At 41.8% G+C, this 12412-nt stretch overlaps 1 protein-coding gene across 1 annotated transcript; it reads left to right on the plus strand.

Annotated features, from left to right (window-relative positions):
* Positions 1-2103: 2103 nt before the first annotated feature.
* Positions 2104-10724, plus strand: LOC115578004 (NLR family CARD domain-containing protein 3-like; the record flags this gene model as incomplete). The annotated part of the gene is made up of 8 exons (XM_030410866.1): positions 2104-2109; positions 2255-2320; positions 2460-2688; positions 2834-4688; positions 5209-5382; positions 5642-5815; positions 10016-10062; positions 10189-10724. Coding segments are annotated over exons 1-8 (3087 nt in total), but the record flags the coding sequence as incomplete, so codon positions are not given.
* Positions 10725-12412: the final 1688 nt, after the last annotated feature.

Genomic DNA, 12412 nt, shown 5'->3' on the forward strand with positions numbered 1-12412 from the left:
CACTGAGCAACAGTCAGCAGGAACACGTCGGCTCTCAGTGTTAGTACTTAAAGTGCCCGTTACGTTACTTGAGTATTTCTGCTCCTGATTACTTCTCAGAGGAAGAGATTCTAATTTTTACTTTGCAGATAAATGTTTTAAATAAACAACAGATGACCAGATTGACTCTTTTAGATTAAAAGATATCAGAGAAACGTGTGTGTTGACTCCACCACAGCGTCATGACGTCATCTAGTGGTCTGATCCAAGTCCAGCAGCTGATGTTCTGACAGGAGACGTGACGTCAGTGAGAGACGTCATAGCCTCTACAGACAAAACCCACCTGAACACACCTGAGACTTTCATATTTTATAATAACACAACAGGTTTTTAGAACAATTTCTGCCTCTTGGTTAAATCAACTTGTCAGTATTTGTCTTTAATCAGTTATTTAACACTCCAAGCTCCACAGAAAGTCTCCACAGTCATGTACAGAAGGACAGTGACTGTTTTTATACCCTTTAAAATGTGATAATGTTTACGTAGAAATGACATAGATAAAATTCAAAGTAAATATTCTAAAACATATGATGAGAGATCGTCCTCTGGAGTCACTGGTGTTACTGTGTGACAAAAGTCTTTTATTTTGAAATAAAACTAACACTGATGACATCACTTTCCTTCCTGCAGATCTGTGAAGACAGGTCCTGGATCAGTCCACTGTCTCTTTTCTGTCAGAAGACATTTTCACATTTGTCTCCAGATTTCACGTCACTGCTGTGAGCGACTTTATTAGTAGAGAACAGTGAAAAAAAAAACAGAATACAAATGATTTAATGACATGATTTAGTTTTGGTTTGGTGTCCTGTAGCAGCCATTTAGTGAAATATGTATTAATAGATTCAGTGAGTTGTGGAATAATGTGCTCTGAGTTTAAATGTTAGAAGAGGAAGTCGACTTTCAGACATTTTGTCCTTCAAGAGTGTTTCTGACCCAAAGGCTGATTTCAGTTCATGTGCAGATGAATGATTTGTGTTTCCTCTCCAGATGAAAGTGTGTGTGAGATGAGCAGCATGAATCAGTGTGAGGACAGAGAGGAGGGAGGCCCTCCCTCTAAAACCACTGGACCTGGACCTGAACCTGGACCTGGACCTGAACCTGAACCTATACTTGGAACTGATTCTGGACTTGGATCTGAGCTCAGCTGTGTGTCCTTCAAGAGTGACCGGTCAATAGGTCGTCCCATTGATTTTAAAGGACAACAACCTCCTGCTGTAACGAGGTGAGCTGTTAATAACATGAAAATCTGACTGATTCCTGTTTTATGTTACTTATTCAGAGAAATGTGTTTAAACTTGTTTTTTTCAGCATCGTTTTTCTTTACTACATTTTTATTCTCACATGTGAAAGCTGCCCAGTAGAACCAGTCTTCATCTCTTCAGTCCAGTTTAACATTTGTCTGATCATTTAACCTCTTCATCATGTTTGACTTCATATAGTGTTTGTTTGTGAAACGTGCAGTAAAACAGTTTGTAGTTGTTATTCTCACTTTGATTCAGCTGATCTGAGCTCAGTCTCAGTCTTTGACAGTATGTGTTAGCAGCCGACTCCTCCTGTCTTTTCTTAAAGTTTCCTCAACTGTTAAATCAGCTGCTGTAGTTGATCTGAAGTTCACAGACTTTCCATTCAAATACCTGTTTGCAGCAAGTGTCCATGTTTCTCTGATCAGATCCACTGGGATGCTTTTTGATTGGAAGACATGAATACTGACCTTCGGCTTACAGAGGAACACACCTTGAAGCCAGTGTTTTCCCCTCACTGTTCTCTGGTGTGTCAGTTTTGCTCCAGCCTCCAGACTGTCTAGTTCCATCCCCACCACAGAGCTGGCCTTCCTGTCCAGCTTATTCAGTTTGTTTGTACCACAGCTGCTGATGCCACCTCCCCATCCACCACAACACAGATGACACTGGACCACAGACTGGTAGAACATCCGTAGCAGACTAGTGAAAACATTGAAGGACCTGAGCCTCCTCAGAAAGAACAGGCTGCTCTGTCCTTTCCTGACGAAGGCTTCAGTGTTGTCTGACCAGTTCAGCTTGTTATTCAGTTGCACCCCTACGAAACATGGAGGTGTCAAGCATCTCCACCTCCTCCACATTTCTTACAACAGGGATATGAGGCTTCTTCCACATGACCTTCAGCTTGTGTTTGTCTCTGAGCGGACAGACACAATGTGACTGATTCTTCATGATTCCTCCACAGAGTCGACCAGGAGAGCTCAGAGGTTCCCAGAGGTCCGTCTGTCCAGCAGCATCAGACACACCTGGACTCCATATTTATGGTCTGTACATGAACAACAACTACTTTTACATCCAGTCTGTTCACAATAATCTCCATGCTGCACTTTACAGACCAGTGGTGAATCTGTCCAACATGAATCTGATGTTAAATGTTGTCATTCACATAATATTCTGTTTCAGCTGCTGGAGGAGAACATTGTCACTTTTGTGAAGAACGAGCTGAAGAAGGTCCAGAAGGTTCTGAGTTCAGATTACCCAGAATGCTCTGAGATTCATAGTGAGGATGGGGAGGTGTTGGACGGTGAGGATGAAGAGCAGAGGAGGAGCAGCAGAGAGGCATTTCTGAAGATCACACTTCACTTCCTGAGGAGAATGAAGCAGGAGGAGCTGGCTGACCGTCTGCAGAGCAGTAAGAGGATTTCACTAAAGATTTAACATGTTGGATCAATGAGACATTTACTGAAGTCTGATGATGATGAATCTTTTGGGGAAGGAATTTGACATATTTGCTTTATAAATAACTTGATGATATTTTTTGTTGTCTGTTCATTTAGAACATCTTGCTGCAGTTTGTCAGCGTAAACTTAAATCCAACCTTCAGAAGAAGTTCCAGTGTGTGTTTGAGGGGATCGCTAAAGCAGGAAACCCAACCCTTCTGAATCAGATCTACACAGAGCTCTACATCACAGAGGGAGGGACTGCAGAGGTCAATGATGAACATGAGGTCAGACAGATTGAAACAGCATCCAGGAAACCACACAGACCAGAAACAACAATCAGACAAGAAGACATCTTTAAAGCCTCACCTGGAAGAGATGAACCAATCAGAACAGTGATGACAAAGGGAGTGGCTGGCATCGGGAAAACAGTCTTAACACAGAAGTTCACTCTGGACTGGGCTGAAGACAAAGCCAACCAGGACATACAGTTCACATTTCCATTCACTTTCAGAGAGCTGAATGTGCTGAAAGAGAAAAAGTTCAGCTTGGTGGAACTTGTTCATCACTTCTTCACTGAAACCAAAGAAATCTGCAGCTTTGAAGAGTTCCAGGTTGTGTTCATCTTTGACGGTCTGGATGAGTGTCGACTTCCTCTGGACTTCCACAACACTGAGATCCTGACTGATGTTAGAGAGTCCACCTCAGTGGATGTGCTGCTGACAAACCTCATCAGGGGGAAACTATTTCCCTCTGCTCGCCTCTGGATAACCACACGACCTGCAGCAGCCAATCAGATCCCTCCTGGGTGTGTTGACATGGTGACAGAGGTCAGAGGGTTCACTGACCCACAGAAGGAGGAGTACTTCAGGAAGAGATTCAGAGACAAGAAGCAGGCCAGCAGAATCATCTCCCACATCAAGACATCACGAAGCCTCCACATCATGTGCCACATCCCAGTCTTCTGCTGGATCACTGCTACAGTTCTGGAGGATGTGTTGAAGACCAGAGAGGGAGGAGAGCTGCCCAAGACCCTGACTGAGATGTACATCCACTTCCTGGTGGTTCAGTCCAAAGTGAAGAACGTCAAGTATGATGGAGGAGCTGAGACAGATCCACACTGGACTCCAGAGAGCAGGAAGATGATTGAGTCTCTGGGAAAACTGGCTTTTGATCAGCTGCAGAAAGGAAACCTGATCTTCTATGAATCAGACCTGACAGAGTGTGGCATCGATATCACAGCAGCCTCAGTGTACTCAGGAGTGTTCACACAGATCTTTAAAGAGGAGAGAGGACTGTACCAGGACAAGGTGTTCTGCTTCATCCATCTGAGTGTTCAGGAGTTTCTGGCTGCTCTTCATGTCCATCTGACATTCATGAACTCTAGGGTCAATCTGCCAGTAGAAGAAAAGCAGTCAACATCCCGGCGGTCCAAACTATTTGGATACAAACCTGACCCAACACATCTCATCAACTCCCAGGAGTCTGAAGCAAGAAAAAACGAAGTTGCATTGACACAGTACCTCAAGAGTTTTGTAGACGAGGCTTTACAGAGTCCAAATGGACACCTGGACTTGTTCCTCCGCTTCCTCCTCGGTCTTTCACTGGAGACCAATCAGACTCTCATACGAGGTCTGCTGACACAGATACGAAGTTGCTCAGAGACCAATCGGAAAACAGTCAAGTACATGAAGAAGAAGATCAGTGAGAATCTTTCTCCAGAGAGAAGCATCAATCTGTTCCACTGTCTGAATGAACTGAACGATCGTTCTCTAGTGGAGGAGATCCAACTGTACCTGAGATCAGGACGTCTCTCCATAGATAAACTGTCTCCTGCTCAGTGGTCAGCTCTGGTCTTCATCTTACTGTCATCCGAAAAAGATCTGGACGTGTTTGACCTGAAGAAATACTCTGCTTCAGAGGAGGCTCTTCTGAGGCTGCTGCCAGTGGTCAAAGCCTCCAAGAAAGCTCTGTAAGTGTGGAGAAGTTTTTTCAGAATGCAGTTATTGTGCTGTTGTTGACTTAAATGGAAATAATTTACTTCATTATTCTTTATCCAGACTGAGTGTCTGTAACCTCTCAGAGAGAAGCTGTGAAGCTCTGTCCTCAGTTCTCAGCTCCCAGTCCTCTCGTCTGAGAGAACTGGACCTGAGTAACAACAACCTGCAGGATTCAGGAGTGAAGCTACTTTCTGTTGGACTGGAGAGTCCACAATGTGGACTTGAAACTCTCAGGTCAGATAGTCCATAGTTTGTTTCAAACTATTTTTGTATTTCTTTAATGTTTGAATTAAGTTCTTTCTCTCATGTCAGAACTCTTGTGTTTTGAAAGTATGCTGCTTATTATTGTTTCATGTCTGTTTAGTCCAGATTTAGTCTTGGTGATTTTTCATATCTCTGACATTTTAGAGTAAAACAGAAAGCAAGTTCACATGTGCTACAATGTTATTATAAATAATGTAAATGTCTTTTTTTTTACTGTTCACACTTCAGGCTGAGTGTCTGTGACGTATCAGAGAGAAGCTGTGAAGCTCTGTCCTCAGTTCTCAGCTCCCAGTCCTCTAGTCTGAGAGAACTGGACCTGAGTAACAACAACCTGCAGGATTCAGGAGTGAAGCTACTTTCTGTTGGACTGGAGAGTCCACACTGTGTCCTTGAAGCTCTCAGGTCAGATAGTCCATAGTTTGTTTCAAACTATTTTTGTATTTCTTTAATGTTTGAATTAAGTTCTTTCTCTCACGTCAGAACTGTTGTGTTTTGAAAGTATGCTGCTTATTATTGTTTCATGTCTGTTTAGTCCAGATTTAGTCTTGGTGATTTTTCATATCTCTGACATTTTAGAGTAAAACAGAAAGCAAGTTCACATGTGCTACAATGTTATTATAAATAATGTAAATGTCTTTTTTTTTTACTGTTCACACTTCAGACTGAGTGACTGTAACCTCTCAGAGAGAAGCTGTGAAGCTCTGTCCTCAGTTCTCAGCTCCCAGTCCTCTAGTCTGAGAGAGCTGGACCTGAGTAACAACAACCTGCAGGATTCAGGAGTGAAGCGACTTTCTGCTGAACTGAAGAGTCCACACTGTGTCCTTGAAACTGTCAGGTCAGGATTCTTTATTTTATTTCATTATTTTATGTAATTTTACAATTGGAGCAGGTCTTGATCACATTCCTAATATAATTCAATTTATTTAAAAGACCCAACATTTCCTCCATGGGCAAGCACTTGATATAGAGGTCAGAAAAAAAACCTTTTAACAGGTAGAAACCTCGAGCAGAACCGGACAGAAGCCCCACTACACTGCCTCTTCAAGGCAGGAATCTTGCATCCATATTCCACCTCACTGTAGGTGTGAAAGTTACAAAGGTGGAATGGTTGGAACAGTTTCATTCTGCCTCTGATCCTACCGAGGTTGTAACAGTGCCATAACAGAGGTGAGACGACATCTGTGTGGACAGGAGTGTGATGTTCTGATAGTGTTCACAGTCTGACAACTTTTCAGATCCTTCACTCATTAAAGTAATAATACAAAACCAATGACACCCCTAATCTATGTATATATTTAAAATATGGGTCAGTCTGTCTATTCTGCACTAATCCTGACTTGCATATCTCAACAACCATTGGATGGGTTGTCATGTGGGTTTTGACATTCATGCTCCCCTCAGGATGAACTGTAATTACTTTGGTGATTGTCTCACTTTTCATCATCATTATTTTAATCTGTACAATATGTTGGTTCATGACCAAATATTTGCAAACCTAATGGCATTTCCATCAGCTTCAGTTAGACTCTGTGTTCAATGCTGATAAGTAAATTATTGAAAACTAAGATGATGAATATGATAAATATTAAACCCTTAAACACAGATGTGCACTGAATCATCAGGACTCTCAGCTGATGTGTGATGTGTGTTGTTTTGTGTGTCTGCAGGCTGTCAGGCTGTCTGATCACAGAGGAAGGCTGTACTTCTCTGGCCTCAGCTCTGGACTCCAACCCCTCCCATCTGAGAGAGCTGGACCTGAGCTACAATCATCCAGGAGACTCAGGAGTGAAGCAGCTTTCTGCTCGACTGGAGGATCCAGACTGGAGACTGGACACTCTCAGGTATGTAGAGTCCTGCTGCAGCCACAGACAGTCAGTAGCCCCATTCACACTGCACATTGCCAATTCTCCGCCTCTGTGTGAATTTCTCGGAGGTGGCGAGGGGGTAAATTGCGCTCCGTGTGAATTACACGTCAGTTTGTTATCAAGGCGGAGCTACTTCACTCTGTGTGAGCGACCAACTGCAGAGAATTGGCGAACCGCTGCTGCGTTTGGGTAGTTATCATTATAACAGCCTGCAGGGGCAGGAAAGTTTCAGTGTTTTGCACCACCAGCTAAATCAAATGACAGAAGAAGACATTATGTGATCAATCATCTGCTCCATTGATTAACATGATATGTGACCTGTGCAGATCTGCAGCTCTCTACAGTAGTTGGTGGACCTCTGGTTTAATGCTGTTTTAATTTACTTCAGCCTGGCTCGTAGCTGCTGACTCAGTTTCACTCTCAGCTGTTCTGGAGTCTGTTAAAGTGCAGCTGGTGGAAATCCAATGTTTCCTAAATTTGCTGCTTCAAAATAAAAGCTTTCAAATAACTACATAAGGCAGGACCTTCATTTTGAAAGATTTATTGGAAGTGTTGAATGCAGGAAGATGGCGTGACAACGTTGCATGAATGGACTTTTAATTTATCTTCTGTGGCAGCAAACAACACATGGTTTCAGTCACTAACTGAGTCTGTCCAGACACTTTATGTCCGACTACAGTAATAACAGCAGCACTTTACTGTGACTGCAGCAACGTGCTCGTAGCTCTGTCACATACCAGAGAGACTCACTCCCTACCAACACAACACAGAGTAGTGTTTGTTGTCACAAGTTATAGAGCTGCAACAAACAACTGTTTTCATAACCCATTAATCACATCAAATCACTAAAGCAGATGTTTGTTTTTTTTGTTTTTTTTTACATGTCCAGCATTTTATTAAAAGAATAAAACATTGCTGTTACATTTTCCTCTTTAGTCTTGTTCAGTTCACTTTCAAACAACTTACAAATTTTAAAAGCAACATAAATGTATTAGAGGTGATGAAATGTCTCCATTATAAGATGCATCACGATGCAGAGACAGAGCATCATCAAGAGTCTGCAGCTCATGTTGATTGTTGGTTGTTCGGCCCCAGTGTTGTATCTTAAAGCTGCCATGTGAAAACTAGATTATTGCAGACAAACGTGAAAGACGCTGCAGATGGATACAGGTTTGATTGAAAAGATGCAGCTTTTATTTTGTAGACTGCTGTAGTCTGATTATTGGAAGGACTTTCAGAATAAAACATCATTGAGGATTAAGGCCCGACCGATAAGGGATTTTTAAGGCCGATACCGATACAAATATTTGGTGATTTAAAAATCAGATATTATATATATATAAGATATCGACCGATGTATATACATGTACATTTAAAAAAATTAATCCTGAAACGCGTCACAAAACATAAACACATTTCTGTAACATTAGTTATTTGTAGTCACTTATGAGTCCTCAATGAAATAATATGATAATGCAGTTTAAAAATAAATTTGTTTGTTTTATTGTCACAACAGAACAGAGGACCATCAAAATATATCATAGGGTTTGTGGCGTTGTAGAGCAGGGTGCACACACTGATTTAGTTTGTGAGCTACTTTCAAAATGACCAGGTCGAAATGATCTACCTACATTAAAAATACTAAACAACTCTTTATTTATACATACACTGAGTATACTTTATATAACACAATGCATAACTGATATTGAGAGAGTAATGTAACCCTTGGTGCTGCACATAAATATTGACAGCAGTAATGCACATAGATGACAAACAGCCGTCAATACTGCACAGTTTACACACCAGGAGCTGGTTTTCTCCTGAAAGTCTTTGAATGACTGAAAAATGTCGTCTCCCCACGTGTGTTCTTTCATGAGCAGTAATGTTAACAGCTCCTCTTTTACAGTCATATCTGTAAACATCATCCCAATAAAAATGCACATCTGGGCTGTATCGCTGGTGTCTGTAGACACAGGCGGTGAATAACCCGAGGTTTGTTACCCTTTACCATTTACAATAACTTAAGCAAAATATATGAATCCATTAAACATTTTTTTTACTGTCTTACTGAGTAAAGCTTTCAGCTTCTTGGGGTCCAGAGGCTGCGTCTCTCTGCAGATGGACCGACCTTGTTGACCCCTCCCGTCAGGTTGGACTTCAGTAGGACATCAGTGCTGAACAGGCCCAGCAGAAGGGTGCGGGCCTTTCCTTTCACTGTGGGTTGTGCTTTTGCAGTCTCCCAACAATGAGCAGACACTCCGGTGGAGTCTCATTCCCTAGTTGCACTTAATTAATTGTAAGAAGTAAAGAAACACAGGAATAAAAACAAAGAAAATCACCAGTGACAGAATGTTTTATGTTTTTAATTGATCATTACAAAAATTTACTTACTGATGTTGGTTTGGGAGATGTGGGTTAAGGAGGTGGTGATTGTAGAGCAACACTGGCCTCATATTCACTTTCACCTTCATAGCCTGAGCTCTCCGTGACCTTATCTGAAATGAGGGTCTTCACAGCTGCAAAGAGTGATGGAATTTCTGGGAAATATGGCCCACCGAATTTACCACAACAGGACTCCAAACAAGTTGTAAACACATGACATGTAAACAAAAATAAACAAAATACACCTGCGCTCATTTTTGGTGTCTCAAAGTGTAACAAAATGTGTGAGGGGTTCTGAAGTAGCTAGCTAGCTAACAACCGTTAGTCACTTGAGTCCTGCTTCATTAGCTATTCACCACAGCAGATTTCAGACTGAGAGACATTTTCTGTCATTGTTTCTGCTTTTAATGGCATCAAACATGACATGAAGTTCTCCTCACAGTAACTATTACTGCTGTAATATAAGCACAAGTTGACATTGGATCAAGCAGCAAGCGTAAGGTTGCCCACAGGAAACAGCAACAACATCCAATAAAATAAAGATGAAGTGATAAATCCAACAGGAGGTTTGGGTGTGTTCTCAGATGTTGTGGTCCTCTTTCACACACACCAACATCCTGTGGCTCACTCTCAGTGTGTGAGGAGAGTGGCAGAGGTGAAGAGGTTCAGGGAGAACAGGGAGAAGCAGCCTGATGGACAGATTGTGTTTCTGTGTATGAGAGTCATGTCATGTCCATGTTTGCATGCTGAAAGAGGATGTGCTGCTCTGACCCCCCTCCTCCTTTCAGGGTGGAGCCTGCTGGAGTCCGATGGTTGACACCAGGTCTGTGGAGATGTGAGTGTCTTTTTACTTTCATTCATGAAAACACTGTGACATCACTCATTCACATCTGTGATGTCATCATCACACTGATGACACATTAATAACTGCAGCTGTGTTGTGTCTTTTTCTCTCCATCAGATTCCTGTGAGCTCACAGTCGACACAAACACAGTCAGCAGAAGGATCAAACTGTCTGACAACAACAGGAAGATGACATATGTGGAGGAGGTTCAGTCATATCCTGATCATCCAGAGAGGTTTGAGTCCTGGTGTCCTCAGCTGCTGTGTAGAACTGGTCTGACTGGTCGCTGTTACTGGGAGGTCGAGTGGAGAGGAAGTGTTTCTATATCAGTGAGTTACAGAAGAATCAGAAGGAAAGGAGGCAGTGAAGACTGTGTGTTTGGATTCAATGATCAGTCCTGGAGTCTGAGGTGCTCTGATGATGGTCGTTACTCTGTCAGGCACAATAAGAGACAAACAGACATTTCCTCCTCCTCCTCCTCCTCCTCCTCCTCCTCCTCCTCTGGTAGAGTAGCAGTGTATGTGGACTGTCCTGCTGGCACTCTGTCCTTCTACAGAGTCTCCTCTGACTCACTGATCCACCTCCACACCTTCAACACCACATTCACTGAACCTCTTTATCCTGGATTTGGGTTCTCCTGGTCCAGTTCTGGTTCCTCAGTGTGTCTGTGTGGTGTTTAGTGTGCAGAGTCTCCTCCTGTCACAGAAACATTGTCAGTGCTGAACAGTTGAGTCTGTACAGGATCACAGTCACATCAATCTTTAAGCTTCTTGTAAGAAATTCATCAGTCAACTTTGTACAAAATGATTCAAACTGATTGAAAAGATTCTTCATTTACATTTTAAACTTCTTCCATTAAATTGTTGAAATTGCGTTGACTTGTACTTTCTGTCATGTGTTGTTTTGAATTCTGGCTCTTGTTCCAATAAAATCCACAACTACACAAACACAAAGAACTTTGTTTGTTGGATTTGAATCTCATCCGTGAAACTAAACAGCTGTGAGAAAAGTCTTTCTCTGTCTGACCCGGTGGCTCCACTTGTTACAGACCAGTTTTAAAGTCCAACAGCAGGCGACGGACCAAAGAGCCGGAGACCAAATAGTCCACACAGAACCAACAAGCTGCAGACTCGACGGCTCAGTGAGCTGAAGAAGTTCTGTGAAGTTCTGAGGTTGTGGGTTCAAGCCTGGAGTCAGAACCAGTAAGAAAGGAAGCACGAGTATCTGATGACGTCTCTTCCACTGTTAAAGTTCTGAGTTCAAATCCTCGAGGTTTTCACACAATTATTTTGTGGTCAAAAGAAGTGAAATGCTCAAAGAAAGTGATTCATTTCAGACTGATTCATCAGCTCAGGATGGTGAAGTGATGCTGTGAAGTCTGGAGGTTGTGGGTTCAATCCCTGGGTAGTTCAACTGATTTTAAACCTGATGTCCACAAGAATAAAAAAAGGGACAAACTTATTCAGGCCCACATCTGTTTGTTCAGAATAAAGAGTGGTAGAAATACCCACAATCCTTTGCTGCAGTAAATAACTGCAGTTGAAATAAAACAGCGTGGTGGCAGCATTAATAAAAGACTTCCTGCTGATTTAAAAGATGTCAGTGATTGTGCCGCCTCAGAACACCACTGAACATTTCCCTCATTTGATTCCAGGACGACAAACAGTGAAATGTGTGCAGTGAAATGTAACAGACTGAGATATATACAGACTGAACAGTGTGATATGAGCTCACTGGATACACAACAGCTGTGGTTTCTTTTCACCAGCAGAGGGCGGCAACGTCCTCCAACTCCAGCAGAATAATGCTGAATAAAGAGCCAGAGGAAACTCAGAAAGTGCTGAGAAATACTTTTTTCTTCTTCTAATATTTTTATTGAAAAAATACAGTATGAGACTTCCAATCACAGAAATACAATTTATCTCTTACTTTTAAAAAAAAACATAAATGCATATGTACACAGTCACATATAAAAACGAAAATAACCAAAAAACAAAACAAAGCAAAACAAAAACACTCTGATAAGAATGTAGAAGAAAATAATTTAATTAAATTACAGAGTACGGCATAATAAACAATGAACAACCCCCCACCCACGCCCCCACTCAGCTCATCATGACCAACACACATATTACTGGTTATTGATGCAATACAAAAGGTACAACAGTAACAGACACACATTCAATCAGGTAGTACCTCTAAATGAGTGAAATAGGAAATAAAGGGTTGCCAATTGTGGAAAAATGTGACTGTACATCCTCTCAACATGTATTTAATTTTCTCAAGTTTTAAAAAAACATGATGTCTTTGAGCCACCGGGAGATAGAAGGATATTTAGCAG

The sequence above is a fragment of the Sparus aurata genome, unplaced genomic scaffold, assembly GCF_900880675.1.
Source record: "Sparus aurata unplaced genomic scaffold, fSpaAur1.1, whole genome shotgun sequence".
NCBI lineage: Eukaryota > Metazoa > Chordata > Actinopteri > Spariformes > Sparidae > Sparus > Sparus aurata.